The sequence below is a fragment of the Coloeus monedula genome (genome assembly GCF_965178545.1).
Source record: "Coloeus monedula genome assembly, chromosome: 4".
Lineage (NCBI taxonomy): Eukaryota > Metazoa > Chordata > Aves > Passeriformes > Corvidae > Coloeus > Coloeus monedula.
In genome coordinates, this window is record NC_138784.1 from 68998625 (window position 1) to 69023505 (window position 24881).

At 42.1% G+C, this 24881-nt stretch overlaps 1 protein-coding gene across 1 annotated transcript in view; it reads left to right on the forward strand.

Moving 5' to 3' along the window:
* Positions 1-3901: 3901 nt before the first annotated feature.
* Positions 3902-24881, forward strand: part of GRM3 (glutamate metabotropic receptor 3) — a gene marked incomplete at its 3' end in the record, with an annotated part of 44172 nt that continues 23192 nt past the window's right edge. Inside the window, exons 1-2 of the mRNA XM_082280212.1 lie at positions 3902-4390; positions 17333-18188. Coding sequence (XP_082136338.1) covers positions 3923-4390; positions 17333-18188 — 1324 coding nt within the window. The 5' untranslated portion in view covers positions 3902-3922. The remainder of the gene's footprint in view (positions 4391-17332; positions 18189-24881) is intronic.

Here is a 24881-nt window from a genome sequence, read left to right on the forward strand (position 1 = left end):
AGTTTTGGAGATGATATCAGTGGGATAATGAACACAGAAACCCCAGACATTCTTTCTCATTTTAGTTGCTTTCATAGAAGCAAGGATGTGCCCATCCTTACTAAATAAGCAAACTTACACCAAGAAACAGTAAATTTGTGCAATCAACTTTTCACAGACAGATAAATAATCCACCAAAACTGATGATTCAGACCTATAGGCAAGTAGATTTTCAATGAGAGCAGCACAGCTGCTATTATACACAAGTGAGTTACTTTCACTAAGGGAAGTGCTGACAGTATCCCCCAAGGGCAGGTGTAGCTTCCCCCTGTGGACTTTTGGTGGTGGAAAGAGAAGGGGCTCTGGAGTGCCAACTGAAGATTTTTCACAAGCTGTGTGTTTCTGGCTAAAGTTCAGATAGAGCAAAGCTGGCAGAAACCCTCTGATGCAGACATGGAAACTTTTCTCCTTCAGCCTGTTTATTTTTCATGTTGATATTTACATTGCTTCTACACCCAGACTCTACTTCTATTTCCACCAGGGATCCAAGGGCTATAGGGCAGGAATGTACATATTTTAAGTACTAACAGTACTAAGTACTAACACCTAGAACAACACAACCCTGCCTGTAGCTGATGTTAAAACTTTAAATATAAACAAAATATAAAAGAACTTCTGCTTGATCAGCACAGACTTCTTTTTGAAATACCCCAGAAACATGCTTTTAGTAGAAAATGGTACTGCAAAAGCCAATTGGAGTGGTCAATATAGTGAAATCACTTCAGGAAGGATATGATCAGTGGTATCTTCACCATGTTTAAGCGGAAGAATATGGGCTGTATCAGCCTGGAATAGGTATGAAATGTTTGTATATATAGTCCTGAGTTACGCAAGCTGCAGAGAAAGCATGTGGGAGGTGCACACCAGAGACAACAGGAGAGGAACTGAGCTGCAAGCCCATCTCTGATCTGCTTTAAAATAATCTTCACCATACCAAGATGTCTGTTCAGTGTCACCATAGTGACACTGCTCACTGACCACCCAAATCTGTCTCACAGCTTCCCTCAGGAGTCCCACTGCTGAGAAACCCTGGAGGCATCCATCCCTCACAGCCCAGAAGGGAAGCCTCCACTGACAAATCAGCCTTTGCATTAATGGCTTCACTCCCACCCTCTGCTCAGCATCCCTGCTCCTCAGCAGGACGTTGCAATGCCACTACACAGGCAGCAATGCACAGTCTGATGAAGGAGAAAAGCCCGTTTGATACCTTAAGCTCTGTTTTTGTTTACTGTCTTCCATTTATAAAGAGAGGATTTGAACACATAAAATAGGATGGTTTTCCTGGGGAGCAGGACTCTGCATCCATGGTGTCTCCCTGCAGACTCAAAGCCCCTGTGACAAGCTCAAAACTTCACAGGCATTACCCTGGGGAGGGTAAAACAATTGGCATGAGTGGGTGGTCCCCACCCATGGACACCCCTTACGAAGCAGTGTGTCCCCAGATAGAGCAGGATTGTGAGGATGAGTCATCTGTGTTCTCCAACCCAAATGGGGTTCCCAGCACCTCCTCCTTTCATATCCCTAGACACCTTCAACAACTTGACCAGTGTTGTCAACACAAAGTGGCAAGGAAGAAACAGCATAATGGTCCTGCCTGTTCCCAACCCTCACTTTCTCTGATCGCCCCGTGACTTCTGCAGGGACTGATCCCTTGCTGTGCCATCACTGATTCCGGTTTCCCTCAGCAGTACCACTTAACAAGCTTAAGTGACAGAACATAGAAATCCTTTGCATTCTTTGCTGGGGAAATCAGTTGTCCATGTGCAGTGTTGAAATAATTTTCAGTACCTTTCTGTCCTTTCTTGCTGATGTATCAGAGACACACAGATTCCTGAGACACGGAGGAGATGCAAGGTGAAAGGCAATGCCATTTACAGAAACCAGCACCTATGAAAGAGTCAGGGAGATGAGAACATCCTCCCTGCTGTTGAGGGAAATCCACTGTAGCTCTAGGCATGTCCCAGGACAGTTTTAAAAAACCTTATAGAGAGCCACATTTTAAAGCCTTTTCTTTGGGTAACTCAGTTTTTCTTGGTCATGTTGAAGGGCTGTTGAAAGCAGATTGTTTTAATATGACCTTATAAAAGACTCATGTAAAAGCCAGAAGGTTTATGATTAAGGTATCAGAGGAGCACTGGGAAAGATCAAAGTTTGATTCTTGGTTGTGCTGATGACCTTAGCTAAATCACTCAGGAACAAGCTTGGAAGAACTTGTTTAGGAAGTTTTTCAGAATCAGTGCCTCAGTTGGAACCAGGCGGTTCAGGGCACAGTTGACCTTTCCAATGTTTGATAGTGATTGTGAGTGCCGAGCAAATCAAAATCTGAATTTAGAATCTTCTGAGAATTTTATTTCATCTTTCTGTACCTCTTTTTCGTCCACATGTAAGACAGGGAAAACTAATATTTTGCCAATGTTATAAGGACAAATGTTTGCTGAGATACAGTGGCAACAGGAGCAACAGTGGTAAATAAAATGGATTGTTGCATTAAAAAATATCCCAAGTCCTGTTTTTGTCCAAACAGTGGATTAGTGATGAAAACAATGGAAGTCAACACAACTGAATTATTAACCACACAGCCATTTATGTGACAAATGTCACCTTTTTGTCTAATAATGATTTCTAATGGGATAGTACCACTATTTTATATGCCCTGTATACACGTGAATAATGTTTGGTAAACTAGAGTACTAAGTCTGATACAGAAAGTACTGCTGAATACATTCAACACCATTACTTCACTTAACATTACCAGAAAATATATTTTCTGGACCTGTTTAATAAACCACAGGTGATAAACAAACTAGCTTACTTAGAGATCATTTAGGGATGAGGAAGCCTTTTTTCTATTGACATTTCTGAATGGAAAATTCTGCTGAGACAGTCTGCAGCTCAGACTATTAGGATAGCAGAGAGAGACCTTTAACAGTGAATCTGACACATTAATGATTTATGAGAGAACAATGTTGGAATAAATATGAATAAAAAGCTATAATTTCATACAATTTGGTACAGCAACATTGAAATTGTACTAGGATAAACAATTGCCTTGCAATAAGCATGTTCATTCATTATTCAGTGTTAAATCTTAATTGTTGCTTATTTCAATTTCTTTGTGCTAAGTGTTTCTAAATTATAAATAACCCTGCAACTCTAGTAGTATATACTCTGTTAAGGAAAAGGTAAGTACAGAAATAAATTATTAAAGTGTTCTGTTTAACTATTGCCACATAGTTTATTTCAGGATTGGGAGATCAAGGCAGCCACTTTGATAAATTTGAAGATACATTGACAAGGAGTCTATGGACATTTATGTTTCATAAACAGACTTTGTGTATGTGTATTTATTTACAGAATTGTTACAAGGTGATCTTCACTCAGAGGTTTGATTTCTCTCCTTTTCAGGTCATTGGCAAACTGTCCTGACCTTAGTGAGAGTAAAATCATCTTAAGTACACACATCACTGCTGTGTTCTCCCTTTGATCCGAGCACCAAACTGTGATTAACATTAAAGAAAGTCCAGCTGCAATCATTTTCATGCCCTGAGCAAGCATGAAACACGAGACTCCTTCTTGTCATGTCTCTTATTTTCCTCTTTCATGTCTCCCTTACTTATTTATCTACTTACCTTAATTTTCTTGGAAAAGAGTCTTGTTTTTCTTAAGGAGGGATGGTTGTGTGATTAAGGCATCTCACATCTTTTTGTCTCCTTTTGCCTTTTCTAATTCTTCCCATCTCTTCTTTAGAGGTCCAGTGGAAAGACTTGTTGGCTTGCTCTTCACTGGCTTGTGGGACAGCACTTCATATCTGGCAATGGATCAGAAGGACTGAAGAGTGCTTTTGCTCCCACCAGTGTTTCTTAGAGCTGCTAAAACAGGACCAATGAAGATGTTCACCAGACTCCAAGTGCTTGCGCTAGCTTTATTTTCCAAAGGAATTTTCCTTTCCCTAAGTGACCACAGCTTTGTCAGGAAGGAAATTAAGATAGAAGGAGACCTGGTCTTAGGAGGCTTATTCCCAATCAAGGAAAAAGGCACTGGGATAGAAGAATGTGGGAGAATCAATGAAGACCGAGGCATCCAGCGCTTGGAGGCCATGCTGTTTGCTATTGATGAAATCAACAAAGACAACTACTTGCTGCCAGGAATTAAGCTTGGAGTTCACATCTTGGACACGTGTTCCAGGGATACATATGCCTTAGAACAGTCTTTGGAGTTTGTCAGGGCATCTTTGACTAAAGTGGATGAAACAGAGTACATGTGCCCTGACGGCTCGTATGCCATCCAAGAGAATTTGCCACTGCTCATTGCAGGAGTCATAGGCGGTTCCTACAGCAGCGTCTCCATACAGGTAAGTCACAGCAGCCCCCCCAGGTGAGAGTCGTTCATCTGCAATTCCAGTGAGAGAACCACTGCTTATGTAAATTTTCCAATAAAGCAAGTCTTAGCTTGGTCACTGTACCCTAGGGGTCAATCTGGTGTATGATTTTTACTGAATTCACATTAGTTCGAGTCACTCTTTAAAACACTTGTAGTTCAAACCTCTGGCAGCTGTCCACTTCCTCTAGTTATGGTGTATGCTGAGGGCCTCTGAGGTTTCCAAAAATCTTAGTATTTATTTTGAACTTTGCATTTTATGACACTTCTACAACTCTAAGCGCAGATCTCTGCTTTCACATCAATCATAACTGATACCACCAATGTGTCTGAATATGTGTTCCTGCCATGCTGCGTGTGCATAACATTTTTCATTTTAACACCAGACATTTAAAATAAAAAAATAAATCCTTATCTTACTTCCAGTCACTAGTGGGATTCCCCAAGGCTCAGTATTGGGGTCTGACCTGTTTAATATCAATGACCTGGATCAGGCGATCAAGTGTAGCCTCAGTCAGTTTGCAGATGACACTAAGTTAGGCGAGAGTGCTGATCTGCTGGAGAGTAGGAAGACTCTGCACAGGGATCTGGACAGCCTGAATCAATGGACTGAAGTCAATGGTATGAGGTTCAATAAGGCCAAGTACAGGTCCTGCACTTGGGTCACGACAACCCCCTGCAGTGCAACAGGCTGGAGGAAGAGTGGCTGGAACATGTCCCAGGGGAAGTGGACCTGGAGGTGCTGGCTGACAGTGGCTGAACATGAGCCAGGTGCCCAGATGGTCAAGAAACCAATGGAATCCTGGCTTATATCAGCAATAGTGTGGTCAGCAGGACCAGGGCAGTGACCTCTGTACTTGGCACTGGTGAGGCCACACCTCAAATCCTGTGCCCAGTTCTGGGCCCCTCACTGCAACATTGAGGTGCTGGAGCATGTCCAGAGAAGGGCAACGGAGATGGTGAAGAGTCTACAGAGAAAGTCCTATGAAGGACTCCTCCTGAAGGAGCTGGGGGTGTTTAGCTTGGAGAAGAGGAGGCCATATAGCTACAAATACCTGAAAGGAGGTTGTAGCCAGATGAGGGGAAGCCTCTTCTCCCCAGCAACCAGTGACAGGCTGAGAGAAAATGGCTTTAAGCTGTGCTAAGTGAGGTTCAGGTTGGACATCAAGAGGAATTTCTTCACAGAAAGGGTTGTTAAGCATTGGAATGGACTCCCCAGGAAGGGAGGTGGTGGAGTCATCATCCCTGGACATATTAAAGAAATGACTGGATGTGGCACTCAGTGCTGTGGTCTGGCTGACATGGCTGGGATTGGTCAAAGGTTGGACTCGGTGATCTTGAAGATATTTTCCAACCTAAATGACTCTGAGATTCTGTGATCCAGTTATTTTGGGTCAAATAAAACAAGCCAGTCCACATGACTCGTAATCACAAGTGAGTGGTGTCTTAAGCCCAGACTGACATAGACTAAGACCCTGCATCTCTTATTTCTCATGGTCAGCCGCAGGTTTCCAAAGGCATCAAGTCTTGACAGTGCAGGAAGTTTTTTCAGACTCAGTGTAGGACGCTTTTTCAGACTGAGCAGAGGCCTTAATCACTGCACCAGTGTCAACAGCAATAAGAGTTATTTTGTATTGCAGACTATGCTAGCAGTGACAGAAAGTCCACAGAACCTCATTTGCCTGTTTCATAAATAGGCCAAGAGTTCATCCAGTGTTCTTTTCAATCAGAATTACACTGGGGAACTGGTTGCTTCTCTTGTGAAGGCATTAAATCTCATCAGTTGGGAGCATGGTCAGATCCCATAGGACATGCATGAGCACAGAAGAATTTAAAGAAATTACATTTTATCTCTTTTTCTATTCCAGTGTATAACTCATCTGTGTATTCATAGTAGGGAATATAAGGGCAAATCCTTACCCGCACCGCAGGAGAATAGTTTCTGCAGAGCAGAACCTCAGCCATTTCTTTAGTAGGAGTGGTTTTGTCCACTGTGGACCAGCTAGCAGAGCAGGAATGTATCCTTCATCAGTTATGTGGGTCTGATCACTTGGAGAACAAAAAGCAAGTAAGTTTCAGGCTGAAAAAGAGACATCTGAAGGGGAAAAATAATAGCTACAGAACCTTGGGCAGCACAAACTGTTAAGGAAATCATTATTCATTGTCTCTTCCAATCAGACAAAAGAGTACATCAAATGAAACCAGCAAATGGTAGGTTGTTGTAGATGCTAAAAGCTAAATGAGTCCCAGAAGTGACTAGAAACAAAAAGAAGCAATTCTGTAAAGTACCTCCTCTGGTTCAGCAGTTCTCAGAGCTACAACTGTCTGAAGGCTGGCAAAATATTTTGAAGCATCATATGACTGCCCTATCCCACTGGTGGAGGGCTGACAGTCTTTTTGCTGTACCTTTGGTTTGTGGTCAGTGTGTTTCTTAGTCCACCCTAAATTCAGGTGTGTCCAAAGGACATGAAGATATGAGGTAGCCTGAAAGACATATCTATAAAAGTGGTTAGAGCAGAGGAAGTGGTACAGGTATTTCACTCCCTCCCAGAAATCCAGAGGGATTCAGGTCACACTTCTAGAGCAGTCTGTGGCCTCTTGCACAGCATCTGTCAGCCTGTCCCTTTGAAGCCAGTCTCTGGTGATCATTGACCTAAGGCTAAATCCGTGTCTGAGGCAGTAGATTGGATGCAGCACACATCGAATATACATAAGAGAGGGTATACAAATGTTTCATATTGCAAAATCTTGGGTTTGGAGCAGCTGTCCAATGGAAATTGGAAGTCCTGATTAGAGACTTTCTCATCCAGTACATGTAAAAAATGGCAATATAGCTGTATGCAAATCCATATGTCATCCAATTTGCAAAACCTATGGAGGATGATGAACCAATACTTTTAGTTAATATTATTCTATGATCTTCCCTAGAGTTGTCAATAGTTTTTTAAACATAAGATCTTTCTTAACACAATTCTTTGGAAAAATAGTTTCACAAATCATTTGACTTGTCATCTAGCATTTTCCAGCTAGAAAAAAGTATTCAGTTGTTTATTTTCTCTTGACATAGGTTGTGTTGGCCTTCGTTCAGTCTCTCTTTTCTAGCTTTCCTCTAGATTTCACACTACTTGTAAAAGATGTAATGAAGTCCTAGAAAAGACATAATTAAGCCATTCACTCCTGTTGCCCATCCTGTTAAGATAGCCAGTCACAAGTTCTGTTTCAAAAGAAAATCCCTGTCAAGAATAATAGACATTGCAGACTAAAGCCTGAAATTGTAAGGACTTTGAAGCGTTAAAGATGAGCATTTTGGTGCCATGCGAGAAGAGACTACCCAATTTCAGAGCCAGTCACCTGTACAGAGTAGCTCCAGTAACAACTGGAACCATACCAGTGCTGAAAGTCAAAATATTTCACCAGGCATATGTGTGCAAGGCTCAGCACCCCAGTTCCCTGTGTTTTCAAGCAGCATTCAGGGTGCTACATGCTTCCAGATGTAGCCCTGGCAAGCATTTTTCCCTTTCTGAGAGCTGTAAACATCATAAAGTCCACAGTGCAGTTTCTTAGCCTTAAAATAAAACATGCTGAGTTATTCAGACAAAAATTATTTCTGCCTTTTTTTTCCCCCTCCTGTGAATTTGTCTTTATATTTCAATATTTTTTCTTCCCCTCTCTTCACCCTCCCTCTCCTGCTTTTTTTGTCTGGACAGCTGTCTGCCAAATCACTTCATGATGCTCCTGCTGTCAGATTTGTATTTCTTTCATTACCCTTCCACTAAGGAAAAAAAGATTTTGCTGGTAAATCAGCAATGAACACCTTCCCCACTGAGTCAGTATATGTGATAGGCACTTTTTGCAGAGACTAAAAACAACAAGAGAATGCAGAATGCTTAATTGTTTTCTGGTCAGACTAGGCTATTATCCTTAATGATGATCTGGATAATTAGTTTTTAGATGTTGTGTTTAAATTAGCAGTGAGCCCAATCTGCACAGCATTTGATCTTTCAAAACTCAAGCCAGGATTCTTAGTCAATGGAAAAGCTCATGTTAAAAAAGAAAAAACAAACCTGTTTTCATGAAATAATATTCTGACTTGAGTCTAGCATGAGGAGGTAAAGAATTCAAAATTTGGAGGGTTTTCTTTTGGGGTCATGGCTTTTCATCTGAGCCAGGTTATCCATTCTTTCTTAGTCCACAACAGAAATTTCGAACGCCTTTTCCTTGGAGAGATCGACACATTTAAAATTATAAGATAAAAAGGCAACATTCATTTGCAGAGGAGCGCCTGAATAGCCAATCCCAATTCCATGTTTAAAATACTTAGGTCAGCTCTTGTCAGGAATTTGCATGTGGAAGCAGGAATACAATTACTCAAGTGCTGGATTTGTTCTTTCCTATTTCTGAAAACTGGATTCATCTTCTGAAAATGAAGACTAGGGTCCATTCCCTGCAGTCAGCTCTTAGAAAAACGAAGACATTCCTTTAGGTGGGCTGGGTTTTTAATTTCTATGTGCACTATATTCCTATGGATGTAAAGTTTTTTAATGCTGTCAACCCACAAGACCTCCAGATCACTACCATGACAGTTATTTGCAAGTTAGAGCCTCATCCAGAAAAAATGGCAGAACAGAAACCAGTGCCCTGCTGTCTTCTCTTCAGTTCCTTGCTGTCTCTCAAGCAAACTGTAACAAAACCACTGGAGAAGGTTTAATGGTGCATTACTGCTATCACAAAAGCTAAAGCCACTCTTAAGTGAGTGACCATCTGGCATGAAATTCAGAATATGTACTCATTTACTGGCAGTCTTTTCCTGGCTGTCATTTCTCCTTAGCCACAAAAGTCTGCCAAGGGCTTGTGGAGCCTGAAAGCTAATCACCTCCATTTCCTTCCTCCAAGGATAAACCATCTTTCAACCGGAGTCTTAACAACAGTTTCTGACTTCTATCACCACTGAAAATAGTGTAAAATCCTTAAATGAACCAAATGCAAAAAAAAAAAAACCAAAAACATAACATATGGGGCTCTGCCCCACTGTGCATGGACCCCACAGGGATGTGGGCAGGAGAAATGTGCAGGGGGTTGCAGAGATTTGCCAGGCCACACATACCATTTGTGCTGTGCAATGACAGCCTCTGGTGATTTTGTGCTTGTAAAAGTAAACCAGATCCTTATTAAAAAATCTATTCTGTGAGATGGACCACCTACCACCAGTGTTTAAGCTACACGTGCACTTGCCAGCTTCCATGTGTCTCCTTTAAGCTCTCTCCCTCTTTTATCTCTGTTCTTCCCCTCTCTCCACTACCTCTCAGCCAGATCCTTGCTGTTTGTTCCTCTCTTTATTTCTATTCCACTTTCAGAAACTGAACAGCCACTAGGCTGAGATTTTCAAACTGTCCAAAGAACACTGGATATTTCTTTCCTAGAGATTTCAAAGGAATGTGGGTACCTCCCTCTGGCTTCTCTGAAAATCCCACAGTAACTGATTCCTTTGCAGTCTTTTTGATTTGGGTTTGGGATATGTTTGGGGTTTTTTCAGTGTGTTGCATTTTCTCCTTTTGTTAAGGGGAAATTATGACTTTAGAGGGATGGATAAGTAACCACTAAGATCACCAGTGAGAAGGTGGGAGCTCTACCATACAATAAGAGAATCATAGAATCATTAAGGTTGGAAAAGACCTCTGAGATCGTCGAGTGGGACCTTTAACCCAGCACTACCAAGTCCACCACTTAACCATCTCCCCAAGTGCCACATCTACATGTTTTTTGAACGCTTCCAGAGCTGATGAATACATCACCTCCCTGGGCAGCCTGTTCCAATGCCCGACAACCATTTCAGTGAAGAAATTTTTCTTAGTGTCCAATCTAAACCTCCCCTGGCTCAACTTGAGGCCCTTTCCTTTTTTCCTTTCACTTGTTACATGGGAGAAGAGACCAACCCCCACCTGGCTGCAGTCTCCTTTCAGCGAGTTGTAGAGAGCAATAAACTGTTCTAAGTGGGAAAGGATGTAACTGCAAGAGGAAGTGGCCAAAAATAAGAACTAGCTAGGGTCACCTGGACGTCACCTACGCTCATTCTACTTCTGACTAGACTTACTCATCAGTAAATGAGTCTCAAATAACCATATTTACCACTGATAACTCTTCTAAGTCCAGAAGCAATTCCATGTTTCTTTAGAACCACCAGCCGCAGTATTAGTACCTTTTCTGATCATGTGTATATGTGACATGAGTCACTCACAGGCAGGTTTATGAAGTCTCAGAGAAGAGTTGCACTCCTCATGCAAAGCAAGGTCTTCTGCACAGGTCTCTTTTCAACTTTAGTGCTCAGCTTACTTCGCTTCAACAGTAAAGCTGTATGGAGGCAGAGTGCATTTGTGACAGCTCATTGTCCCATCCCCTGAAGGAAAAAAAAAAAAATATTTACAAACAGTTCCTTCAAAGCACAACATTTCTCTGGATGCCCTCCATGGTTTACTTTTTATTGCACAGGACGGACACAAATATAAAAAGAAATTCCCAGGTCCTTTGCAGAAATCCTAGCTGTTACTCTGACAGTATTCCTTATTTCTGATGTTCATTTTGCAGATGAAGTTATTTCACCATTCAAACACTGCTTCTCTCTGTGTGACAGCTACTGTCTGCTGTAAATATTTATCTATATTTTTCCCAGCCTCATTGCCTGAATTTTCAGTAGAAGAGCAAGACTCAAAACAATGTTCCCTTCAGCCCTCTCCCCACTAACAAAAAATGTCAGACATTTTTATTTGTTTGATAATGAATTATTTTTTCTTGAGTTTCTGTTTGGAAGGGACTTTGTTAAGGAACATTACTTACAAACAAGGAAACAGCCCTCTTAATACCAAAGAGTGAGAAAGCTGATGGAAACCACCGCTTCAGTCCTGCAATGCACCAGAAGATTCCATAGGAGAACAAGCCAGGCTGGGACTCCTAAATAACCTCACTACATCTAATTGAGTTCCTTACAACTGACCTTTAATATCCCAGTTTAAAAACTGGGATATTGGCATTCCCAGTGACCTTCCGGGGTCAGTGCTTGAAGTCCTGCTGAAGCCAAATTGGTGCTTTCTGCTGCAGGTCATGACACAGCCCCTGTGCAGTCACTGCCTTCAATAAAATATCCTTCAGTTATAATATCCCAGAGATGGCACCCATAGTTTTAAAACAGGCTAAAGAGAGATGATGTTCCAGGCTGATACAGGTTTTTCAGTTCTGAAAGCAGTGAGGCCCTTAAGGTCCTAATTTCCCTTTGAAAACATATTAGCTTGGAGTGAATTTTTTTCTTGGGTCCAAGCTGAGCAGCTGCATTTGCATCACTGAGCTCACCTCTTCCCGAATACTCCCAAATTATATGAGTATGTCAGAAGTGTCCAGACTGAGTCACTCTGGGTCACACTGTCCCCAGGTAGGACCCTACTAAATCCCAAGAGAACAGGGAAAATTATGGTGGAGCCCAGCTTTTAAGTATTGCTCATATTTATTGCCAGTGATACAGTCTGGCAGCTCAGTAGGCTCTCAGCCTGCTGGGCTGTATCTGCAGAAACATGGCCAGTACACAGATGGAAATAAATATTTCTATTTATTCTATTCTCATTGGACCACATGTAGAATATTATGTTCAACTTTGGGTCCCTTGGTAAAAGGACGATTCAATAAATAAGAACATAATCATGGGGAGGAGAGTCTGGAGCACAAACCCTACAAGATGAAATTGAGGGAACTGCACGTGTTTAGTTTGGAGAAGAGAAGGTTTGGTATTAACCTAATACCAGCTTTTCAGTATGTGCAGGTTTGTTCTCAGGAACACAAAGTAAATGTCTTTATCAATATGATGTGGGACCAGAGGATAGAAGAAAGTAGTTATGAATTGAAAAAAGGGAGACTTTAACATGAGAAAAAATGTACTTCCCAGGAGCTGAGACCATGGGGAGACTGCACAGGCCAGTGGAGACTGTTGACTAGAGAGGTGCCTCATTTAGTCTTTACATCATGTTTATGCCTGCCACCTATCACACATCCACGTCCCAGCCCATTCAGAACCAGTCTTTCTTTCCTGCCTTTCTAAAATAGCACTTTCTGCCAAAATTTTGCTATATTTTTAGATTTAAGAAAGAAGAAAAGTTTAAATAGGAAAAAAACCCATGTATTATATATTGGAATGAATGCTTTAGGTGCAGTCTGACTTCCAACTGCCCAAATAATAACACAAAGCCCACAAGGTAGATTACCAACATTTAGGAATGGGATACAACGTACACTGGTTGCAGTGCATGTTCCTTCAAAGCAAGAGTTCAGGCCCTGTGTTATAGCAATGATCTAGAAATTAGGAAAACTTGGGACATGGTTTGCCATGGTCTTGCTCTGGGAATCTGGACTATCAACTTATTCCCAGAAACAGAAAGGCTTTCTCAGGAGTCCAAACGCAGCAACAGAATCTCCATTAGGAGAGACTGCAGCTCAGAGAGACAGAAATTTGCCTGGTTTCTCAATAGAGACAAGACTCCTTTACTTCAATCCTGTTCTGCTCCGCAGCCTAATTTATTGTCTGTTCAGAGTAGCTCTTGCCTGTCTCAAAGGAGCTCTGTGAAATTAGATTCATTAAGCCGTGTTAAGTGCCGTGAGATTCTCGCATGGTTAAATTTCAGAAGGGCAGAGAGCACTGTCATCTAACAAGGGGCCTCCTCTGTCCTACAAATATGTGATACACGCTTGTGTGTTATGGTGAAGAAACCCTATCTATTCTAGAACTTTTGAAATTTATCTTTTCTTCTTTTCTCCAAAATGTTTCCTGCATTTTGCAGCCCCATACACATTCAAAAAATCCATGGAACAGTCTCTGGGCCATTAAGAAAGGAAATTTTAACAAAAACATCAGAATAAATCCTACTGCCAGGAAAAAAAAGAAAAAAAGTCTATCAATGTTAAGCAAAATGTTCCATGAGATTCAATAAATCATAGGACAGATCAAGGTCACCGAGACATAGAGGAGTTACCTATCTGTCCCCATTTACCAGCAGGACTCTTGAACGGCTACAATACACTAAGAAACCACGTTCATGTGTTTGAGCTGTATCTAATTCATGGCTCCTTGCAGGTTGTTATTATGGAGCCATTTTCAGTGTTTTAAACAAGATTGGCAATTTCCCACAAGCATTTATCCTGTCCCTGCAGCTCAAAGAAGCAGAAGTGGCAGATGTGGCTCCAGTGCTGGGAGAGGGACACTGGTCTGCCCTGGCACTGCCACAGCTACTCCGTTTGCAGGATTTGGTGGTTTAGTACATCCCTACGGAGGGTTGTGGCTGGCACTGGACTTACTGCCATGCTCATGTTGGGCAACAAATCACCCCCCATCCCAGAAGCTGAGTGAGAGCCAGGTTTGCCTGGGGACTGGACATTTTACCACAGGACAGTGGCTGCACTAATAAGCCCAGCAGTGTAGGGCAAATAAAGGCTTCCCATCACGCTGAACGCTGACTCTGTCGACACACATTATTCACAGCAAGCTGTGCAAAGTGGCTGTTTTGGTTTGCAGATGTAGAACATCCAGACTTATCTTCAAAGGTATCTGCAAAACCCACCAGTTTTGACAGTGAAAAAAAAACCTGGCTACTACTGCAACTTAAGTGTCAACATATGGATTTCAGGACTAATTGCATGCACCACAGCTTGATTAAATTGCTCCCTGGAGCTTTGCCAGAATAAATTATTTCACTTAGCAAAATCTGGATCTGCACTGCAATTTTGAAGCTGTGCCACACATGCCAAGGCAGCACGGAGCTACAGTGGAGGTGTGCCTCAGGTGGTTCAATCTCAGTGCACATAACTCTGGTTTACATCCCACTGTCCTCTACTACACTGAGTACACATAGTTTAGACATCATCTCCTCTGCAGAACCTGCTACCTGTGCTCTTCTCGTTAGTCTCTTAACCAGGATAACATTTTCATAATCAAATACTCAGATCAGCATGGAAATGGCTGGAAAAAGGGACTGTTCTGAAATCAATTGCATCAGCTAGGTCCCTGAGACTTGACCTTTTTTGAAAAATTAGTCCCTAATATCAAGACATTACAATATTCCAAAAAATCCCCACCTGAGAATTTCAAGAACAGTGTCCTGATCTGAATAACAGATACAACTTCACTGAATTCCATGAGCAGTAGTAGTTTTCAGGGATGCTTGGGCAGCTATCCTTTATGATTAATCAGACTTCTTTATATTTTTTAATTTTTAGTCCATGAAAAATCTACCATCTGGACAGCTTCATAATGAGAAGCTTTACAGCAGACAGCTGTAAACACATGAAAACTTTCTTCTCCCCAGAGGACAAGAATCAGAATTGCAGCTGTTTGCAAGGACCCTAGAAGTAGAGTGGCCTCCAAGGCTGAGGGCCCCTGTGTAAACTGGGAGAGTAGTTCAATGGATGCTTTTTCTGCTTAGACTAAAAGAAAAAAGAAAAAAACAGAACAAAACAAACAAACAAAAATATATTTAAGAAAAAAACAGGAAAAAAGAAAAAATAAATCAAACTAACGATAAAGCTGCTTTATTTTTAGGAGCATCTTTCTGTGAGCTGAAGGGTTGTCTACATACTGAACAGCATTACTTGAGCTGCTGAAAACAGACTTCTTTAGCCAATTTGAGGGCGAAAATGCAGAATGATATGTGTGCATATCTTCATTATGGTTTAGCACAAATAAAATAATTCCTGCTAGAATAAACTGAGACAAGAATAGCAGTTCCAGCCCACACAGTTGTGCAGGAAATGTTCCAGAATAGCTATGTGGAGTAGATTCTTATTACCAAATCAGAGTGCTCTTGAGAGAGGACATGTGAACCAAACCATGGGGATCTGTGGGCATATAATCAAAGTTACAAAGCCACAGGGACTTAATGATGCTCAAAGAATCCATTGCACCTTGGTGACAGAAAAAGCCTCTCTGCCCATCCTGTTGCTTTAAAGCTGTTCATTTACATGACCACAATGCAAATTCAATCCCACACTTCCAGTATAAGGGAGCTTAATTCTTGTTACCATCTAGCAGGGAGGTTAAGAACACATCAGCTGCTTTCTGAGGGCCGGTAACAAGTTCAGCCACAGCCTTGTGCCTGTACCCACTGCAAAACTACAGAGTGTCAGCTAAAGCTCAGGATGCTCCTTCCAAGCACTGTAGAAAAGGTTGTATTTTGGTTTAAACTAAAATAAGCTGCTCCCAGTGGTTTATTTTGTGAAGGCGAACTTCAAGTCAACAGCTACAGCTGATGTGCCAGGACATCTGGTCTTTCCTGGTGTTTTAGAAGGACAGGAGGACAAGGACCTCCTGAAGTCTTCAGTTCCATGTGGCGCAGGACTTGTGAAAGTCCCTGTACACGTATGGATGGCAGCAGAGTCTGGCCCAGAGGAGATTACACCTGTTTACAGGGGGAGACTGAGCTACAGCAGGACACTAGTTCAGTGTCTGCATTACAGAAAAGACAGAATCTAAATCTATAAAATCCCAAGTCGTAGAGGTTGCTGAAAAGCAATAAAATTCTTCCTTATTTTTTTTTTTTAATCAGACTGTCTAATTTGCTACTGATGTCTGAGCCTTCAAAATTTGCCTGTTCTACAACATTTTTTCAAAACAGTCCTTTGCCTTTGAATTCTTAAAGACAGTCTGTGGTCAAGGAAACATCTGGGGAAGATTAAAAAAATTAAATGATTGGGCAATTTTTAATAAGTTTCCCTTGGGAATCTCAAGTACACTATTGCAGGAATCTCAAGCACAATATGGCTTTTCAAATGGTTTCGTCAGGCTGTACTCCAAGATTAGCTTCAAATTTAATTTACTAGACACAACTTCTAGCCCCCAATCTTCCCTTTGTTATTTAAGAATCTATCATAGGAAAAAAGTGCCATAACCTTTCTTCATTCCTTTCGAGATGCGGTCAAGAGTTGCACTTCTGTGAGAGCAGCAGAGTAGATTTGGAAATATTTAAGCACTGGACATAGCAACACATGAAAAAAAGAAAAAAAGAGCAGGACTTCGGACCACATAAACTAGAAGGGCAAATAGAGATTATTAAAAGTTTTTATTATTTATTAAAAACCGTAGGTCAGCATGACATTAGCTCAGTTGGGTAGAGCATGGTGCTAGTAATGCCAAGGTCATGGGTTTGGTCCCCATGTGGACCATTCACTAAAAGCTGGATTTGATGATCCTTGTGCAACCCTTCCAGTTGAGACTATCCTGTGTTTCTGTGAATCTGTGAATGTGATTGTGTGGTTCTGGGACATTGTGCAACTTGAAGAGTTGCATGCAATGAATGTGCCATCTCAGCAGGTCTGAAGTCAGAACATCTCAGAAAAAAGTTTAAATGAGTGAAAAATAGGAGAGGTGGGGACTTGTCTTGTGTGAGACTATAAAGTTCTGCAAAAGGCCTGTACATTTGTGATATTTGCACAAAATGGAAATTTATATCTTATTAGTGCATTTGGTTATCAAATACAGTGAGTCTTGGAGAAGATCTATCCCACTATGCAAATTTTAAGAATTCAGAAGCAAAGGCATGCAAATCCTCAGACCTTAGTAAGGAACACTTACTGAAATCTGAAACTGAAATATATTGTCCATTTGTGTCTAATTATCTGTTGTTTAAACAGGCTCAGTTTCACGAAAATAAAGGTCCATTACAATCCCAGCAGGACCCAGGGAATTAACTGGGCATCAGAACAGTTTTTGTGCATAAGCTCAGTGCAATACTCTCTCTGGAGTTTGTTATCCCCTATCAACACCCTCGATCTGCGATCGTCAGAACATCTCTCATTAAAAAACACTGTCAATGCCTTTCCCGAAATATTTTTGTTCCATTTTATAAATGCCACTCTTTAATAATCTGTGCTCCCCCCACTTTGTCTCCAGGTGGCAAATTTGCTCCGACTCTTCCAGATCCCCCAGATAAGCTACGCCTCCACCAGTGCCAAGCTGAGCGACAAATCCCGCTATGATTATTTCGCACGGACAGTGCCCCCAGACTTCTACCAAGCGAAAGCCATGGCTGAAATCCTGCGGTATTTCAACTGGACTTACGTGTCAACAGTGGCTTCCGAAGGAGACTACGGGGAGACGGGGATTGAGGCCTTTGAGCAGGAAGCTCGTCTGCGCAACATCTGCATCGCCACCTCCGAGAAAGTGGGACGGTCCAACATCAGGAAGTCATACGACGGCGTGATCAGGGAGCTGCTCCAGAAACCCAACGCCAGGGTGGTGGTGCTGTTCATGCGAGGTGATGACTCCCGGGAGCTCATTGCGGCCGCCAACCGCTTCAATGTGTCCTTCACCTGGATTGCCAGCGACGGGTGGGGAGCACAGGAGAGCATTGTCAAGGGCAATGAGCACATAGCATCGGGGGCCATAACCTTGGAGCTTGCTTCCCATCCGGTTAAAGAGTTTGACAAGTACTTCCAAAGTCTCAGCCCTTATAACAACAGACGCAACCCCTGGTTCAAGGATTTCTGGGAGCAAAAATTCCAGTGTAGCCTGCAGAACCGGAAACCACATAAAAAGGCTTGTGACAAGCACTTCACCATCAACAGTTCCAACTACGAGCAAGAATCCAAGATCATGTTTGTTGTGAATGCTGTGTATGCAATGGCCCATGCCTTGCATAAAATGCAGAGGACTCTCTGCCCAAACACCACCAAACTCTGTGATGCCATGAAGCATCTGGATGGCAGGAAGCTGTACAAAGATTATCTCCTGAAAGTAAACTTTACAGGTAATAAATAACTCCTCTTTTCGTACATACAGAATGGCACTGTAATTAAGGAAATGTTCATCAGTCATGGTAACTTAGCCAAATTCCTGGTGGCAGCTATTTTCACAGTTCAGGCCAGGGTGGTACCCAGGCAAGGTCGCTCCTGCCACAAGAACACAGAAAGGAGAAGGAAGAGGAGCTTGGTGAGAACCCTAAAAAAAGAGCTCAATGTTCCTCCTGTTCCAGCAGAGGGAAGAGGTGAAGGTGGCAACAGCTGGTCTTGGCAATGTTGCACTCCATCCTCTAAAATTCCACACACCAACACCCATTTAATTCACAGCCAGTTTGGGCATGTCTGAAAGCCAATGGTCCTTTCACCACCTGCTACACCAGGCAGCTGCCTGCTATTCCCATGCCAAGACTTGGCCTTCTCTCCCTCACTTTGCTATGAATTTACATAATTGCTGGACCATGGCCAATGTCCTTGCAATAGTAAAGTAATAATTCCTGTCATAGAATCAGATGTATCTAAAATATTTAAATATATGGGATAGTGCCATTACCTGTGTTACAGAACTACAGGCTTAATGACAAAGTGTAAAAAAAGCTACATTAAACATGGGCAGGAGATGAGGAGGGTGGTCAATCTGGGAATGATAATGAGCAAACTTCATGGGGACTGGCTGCACAGCACATGGCATCTCACTGGTTTTGCCATCACATATGGCTGAGTTTAGCTTTTTTATTAGTACTATGCCATAACAACATTACACTTTAGCCCAGCTAAATAGATCTACAGAGGAAACAAGTCAAGTGTAGAACATCCTGTCCTTTTGTTGCTACATATCTAAGTTTCTTCTGAAGCATCTAGGTTGAACTTGCATTTCTATGTATTATTAAATTGATATTCTCAACTGACTGAGTTGATAGTAAGGAAACATCACGCTGTGCTTTGTGTGAGAACAAAATTCCAAGAGGAATTGAAGGATAAACGTGTAGGATGCAGCATGCTCAATCCCAAGAGACCTTCAATAATTGTACAATGCTAGTAGCACTGGAAACTATGTAAAACTGTCAAATTGGAGCTTGAACTTTTCCCTCCTTTAGAGGTCTTCTCAGTGTTTGACTCAGATCACTTCTAGATCTGAGTCAAACCACATCCCTGGCACTTCACCAGCTCCCAGTGGGGTATGGCTGGTGTAGCCAAGTACTCAAGTCAGAATGAAACAAACTTTTTGGGTTTAGACTTATGGAAACTAAGAATCCATTCTCCTTCCCTTCCTCACAGCACTTACAACATAGAAAGTCTTTTCTCGCTTGCCTGCACTTATCCTCAGAGATACTTGAATGTCTTTAAATTGTTGAAATCAATTGGTTTGAGGAGGGTAGCACTTCATGGGAGCTGGTTCCTGGCATACTGATCAGGAGGGAAGGCAGTGGTGTGCTTCTGTCCCTGCCAGGGAGATACTTCAGGGCCGTAAAGACCTACCCAAATGAGTAGGCACTTCAATATCTTAAACTTCAGTTATTTTGAAGATTTCTTCTGACACTACAGGTATTTTTATGGGCTTAAATGAATACGCTATTAGTAGATGCCAGCCTTAAGCTTAAGCAACCTTAGTTCATATATAGGATTCTTAATAGTTTTTCTAACATGCAGATATTTTTAAGCACCCAAGCATTTTTGCACTCAACATCTAGATATGAAGTCAAAATAACCCCAAGTTTCTTTGACCAAAATCTCAGGAAAATTTTTATTTAGCTAGAGCCAGAAAAATTAATTTTAATTTTGACTGAAATATCTTTTATACTTTTATGAATTGGAAGTTGAAGCTGCTCAAGCTGGAAAAAAAAAATTGAAGCCTGTAATTTTTTCGGTTTTGAAAACAGAAGGCTCTTTTTTTGAACCAAATTAATTTGATTAAAAATCAGCATGGAAATCTTTGAAACTCTGAAAAGGTTTAGATTCCGATAATTTTCATTTCCAATTTAAAGCATTAAGAAACCTGTCAAGTTCTTTTCCAATGGCTTTGTTCCATACGTATTTTTACCAGCTTACAACACAATTTGCTCATCTCCTTTCTTTATTATTAGTTCTTCCATTATAATGTGAATCCCTGTTTTAATGTAAGTTATTTTTTAAGCAGGTGAGTGATTTTTATGTAGCGAGTTATTCAGCAAATCTTCCATGCCTTCTTCCTTTCAGAGAGGTGTGAAAAATTAATATATATGTGAGATTTTAATACATACAAATCTTGTTGTTGATTTCTATGGGACCAAAAGTTATCTTTTGCTCTTTCCTTGCTTAAGTCTTTGGGTGTGTTGTTAATGCAATATGAGGACCTTGTTGCATGGTATGTTTGATCAATGATGCTCTCCTATTTCCACCTCCAAACCTGAGGATGTTTTCCCAGTGCAGAGGGAGGGTGGCATGGAAGTTAGCAGCCCAGCAGCTACACTGCAACCAAGTCAGGTTGTGGATTTTCTCTCTTCTTTAGCCTGGGTAGCGATCCACACCCACCACACGGAAGCAGGCAAGAAACAGAACAGTGATAGCCATATTTGCAGACACACAAGCAGCTATTTAAGCAATGCCTCCTCTGCTGAAAGGCAGGGATCCACATAGACAAGCCCTGCAAGCATAAAACCTCAGGTTTCTGTGAAAGAAATCGAGCAAATGAGCCTGAATGTATCGCCCCAGTTTCCTGGAACACGGTGTATTTCACCCACACCAGTCTGAGTAAACGATCAGGTGCATTTCTATGACTGGTGTGGGACGGAGCAATTTTAGACATTTACCCTTCACACTCAAATTAGTTTTGATTAGTCTTTGATTACAATTAATGGAGGGGATCAGCACTTACAGATGTGTTCCAGCCCATGCAAGGCATTATTTGCCCCTACATCTCTTGCTACTGACTACAGATGGAGTATAGAGTGATTAGGGCTTATTTTCACTTGCCATTTAGCTGAAAGCCTGAAGCGAGACTCTTAAGGCACAGCAATAATGTGATTTTCAAGGAAATACCCAGGGACTAGCTAACAGCAGGGTGGCTGTAGGGGACTGGCCAGGATTTGTGCATCCTTGTGCTGCCACTGGTGCTGACATGCTGTGACAGGTATTTCACTAATACCTCTGGGCTCCTACTTATTTCTCCTTTTTCATTAAATTGAAATAACTCCACAGAACTGCAGTGTGCCATGAAGACACGGTGAGATTTCACTCCTTATTTTCTGTGAGATACACCAAGCACATCATTTTCTTGCAAGTCGGTAAGACATATATGACAAATATTGTGATGCTTTCAGCAAAGGGAAAAAGAGACCTGTGCCCAATTCCAGCTTCCAGCAGCAGGATGTGAGAATGCAAAGCCCAGCCCCTAGATAAATGCACTCACTCTATTTCAGTGCTTGCTTGGCCTTTTAAAGAGATATAGGCTGGTTCATCTTCTTGATCTTCCCATCCTCTGCATTCTCTCCTGAGGGCACAAGTGTGGCACTTGATGTTCTAAATCGTGATGGTTTTCTGCTGATAAAGAGATGCTGGTTCAAGAGGCTGTTAACTCGTATTACTAGGACAACAAAGAAGTGCTGAACAAAAGTAAAGGTCTCCATGGCAGAGAGCACAGAGTAAACCCAACTTCTCGCCGTACCTGGCTGTTGCCTGCTGAAGGGCAGCATACAGAGGGACTCCTGGGAGGGCTATGAATCCAGGGATGAAGCCACATATCCAGCAGCCTTGCTCCCTCACAAGGGTGGAGGGGACAGTGCAGCAAGTAGCTTTGCTGACTATTTTAGCTTGTTTAGGCCACCAGGACGACACAGAAAAGCAGTGTTGCCATTGCCCACAGCGCTACTGCAAGCCTCACATTTGACAAGTGCCAGGACAGTGTGAGAGGGGTGTCCATCATTTGGGATAAAAATGAGCAGGGTTCTGCACAGCTGTGCCCTACATGTTGCTGCCTGCTGTAGCTGCTCCTCCATGACACTGGACTGGAGGTGAGGAAGGGTAACAGTGATACTGAAAGACCAGCATTAGCTCCATCTGACCCAGGGTTGCTTATCTGGTTGTGCAGAATAACAGCCTAGTCAGCCAGGAGTGTGGGCCTGGGCTCCAGCTTTTCCCACTCCAGTCAGCAGGGCTGATGGTATAACAGGGCTAACTCTGCCCTCAGTCTAGTGTGGGAGCATATGGGCAGAGGGGGTTGGATTTTGGGATGTATGCATGTCCACCTGTCTCATGAAGCTTTCTGAATCTCCACAGCTAATGGTGGGAAGAATTTGGCTAAAGTAGACGACTTGGAAAAAAGACATTAAAAATTTTAGGCAGTGCATATTTAAACTACTCAGTGTCTTTTCCTATCCCTTTCTTCTTCCTGAGCTACCAGAGTCACTTGTGTTCAGAAATCCATCTCTTCTACAGCAAAGCCTGTATCATCAAAACTAGTTTATCCTGGACAAATCCTCTCCCATGGCTAACCAGAATAACTACTCAAAATGAGAAAAGGGTTGTAAGCCAGGTCTGATTTGTCCCCTTTCCTCCACTGGACTTTATGACAAAACCTGTATTCTTACCTGGTCTTACATTTCTATGTGGTTCATTTTTTTTCTTCTCTTCCTCCTCACTCTGCCCCAGTCAACACTCAAATAATATGAAGCAGAAGCACACATTCACCTTCTCCTTTATTCTTGAACACTGATGACTTCTGTTGTGGGAACACAATTTCACAGACCATTTCCATCGTAACTGTTCCATCCAAGTAAGAAAGGGCTTAAGTGTCATGGTCTGCAACAAGCAGATGTCACCTTACTTCTGAGCTCAGCAGCATTGCATGGTCCCTGATCTGGGATTTAGCCATAAATATTTCCTGTGAGAAGTGCCCTTCAAAACTCAGTGCTCAGCCAGGCTGCATGGAGCACAGACTAAGAGAATGCTGCATTTGCTATCATGAGCAGATTACAGCTGCAGAAACTTCAAAGGCCAGCTAGGAGTTTACAGCAGGGAGTACCTGTGCAGCCTAAAGCTGGAGCTCAAAGCCCAGGCTCTGTGGCAGATGGCCCTGCTACTCCATCATGTCACCTGAGGAGCTCCTTCTCATCAGGTCAGATTCCCCTTGCCTTCAGCACTCAGTCAGCAGTGAGGTCCTCGTGGTCTTCCTTGTGATGCTTATTTGTAACATAAACCAGAACACGCTTTCAGATTAAGGTAAAGCTTACATGGGCAGAAGGCATCCAATACCTTGTTAATCATAAAAGTCGTAAAAGTGTAATACATGATGGATTTGTAGCTAATAAAAGCAAGAAAAATGTAGAGTGAATTCCCCAAGATACTAATTAAAAATATACATGAAAAAGATGTCTAGGATTTATAGGAAAAAATTACTGCCTTTCCCTGGGACCAAAAATGTGTCATAGTGTTTAAAATCTTGCAAGCAGCTAAGGGACAGTCTCTGAAAGCACACTTGAGACTTGATGTTTCAGAGCAGAGGAACAGTTGAACCTGCACAGTATTTTCCCATATTCTCTCTGTATTGGAGTTACAGTGGTGTAAATACACAGAGAGCTGCAGCAAGATTTTGATGACCTGGAAATCCCGATGACCCCATCTTCTTTCTCCTTCCTCCTCTCTTTACAGGCCTCATGGGATCTGCTGTTCCTTTACTTTGGGTAAATTTACACTCCAAGAGTAAATAAGCTAATCTCTACTTAGTCCTCCTGAAGATTTTAGTATATGTATATATTAATATATTTATGTACTTTATGTATATGCGTTTATATAGATTTTTAATTGTGTATGCTCTAGATCATAACGTATAAAATCATAAAGTTAAAGAATAAAGCAGGTTTGGTGGTCTCTAGTCTAACTTCCTGCTGAAAGGAAAGGCAGCTGTGCAATCAGACCAACTTGTCTGATAAAGACAAAGCCTTTCCTATCAGGTCTTTATAGATGTAAACTGGTTGAAACTAAAATACTATAGAGCCCCTTTCAACCCCTAGTTTAGGTTTGAGGTATCATGATGGCAAGCAACGGGTCTGCACTCTGGATGTGTTGTGTGTCACTCACTGCACCCTCTGAAACGAGTATCTGGGCTGGCAGGACACAGGTGTTGTCAATTCTAGGGCACGTGTTCCAAATAAAATTTCCATTAAAACGTCTCTCACCATGATGGCAGGTCAGTGACCTACCTGTTAATGGTGTCTGCTATCAAGCCAGAGACCATCATAAAAAGCTGCTGTTTCATGCTTTCCTTTGGCACTAACTTACAGTAATTAGCCTGAGTGAGCAGGAGCAGAGGTGAATTGTGCTTTCACCCCTTAAGTTCCAGCAGTGGAGTCCAAGGTGTGCTGGGCCATTGCTCCTCATCTAACTCAGGAGCAAGGTACTTTTGCCTGCTGCCACAACTGTCACCACTGCCTGCTGCCACCACTGCCTGCTGCCACCACTGCCTGCTGCCACTACCCTCTGCCTGACCTGGGCACTGAGCTCCCATGGACAGAAAGATGAGAGATGCAGCATTAGCAGGACACAGAGCAGCAACAGCTTTTCTTCATATAGTCCTCAGGAAGTCTCTGGAACTATGTTGCCTTTGGCCTTTACACAGCTGGGTGTCATTCCTGGAAAGCCTGCAGAAACCACAGGCCAACAACAGCCCCAGACTTGTTACAGTGGCATATTTAGGTGAAAGTACTTTGGCATCCCTAAAATTGCAATTA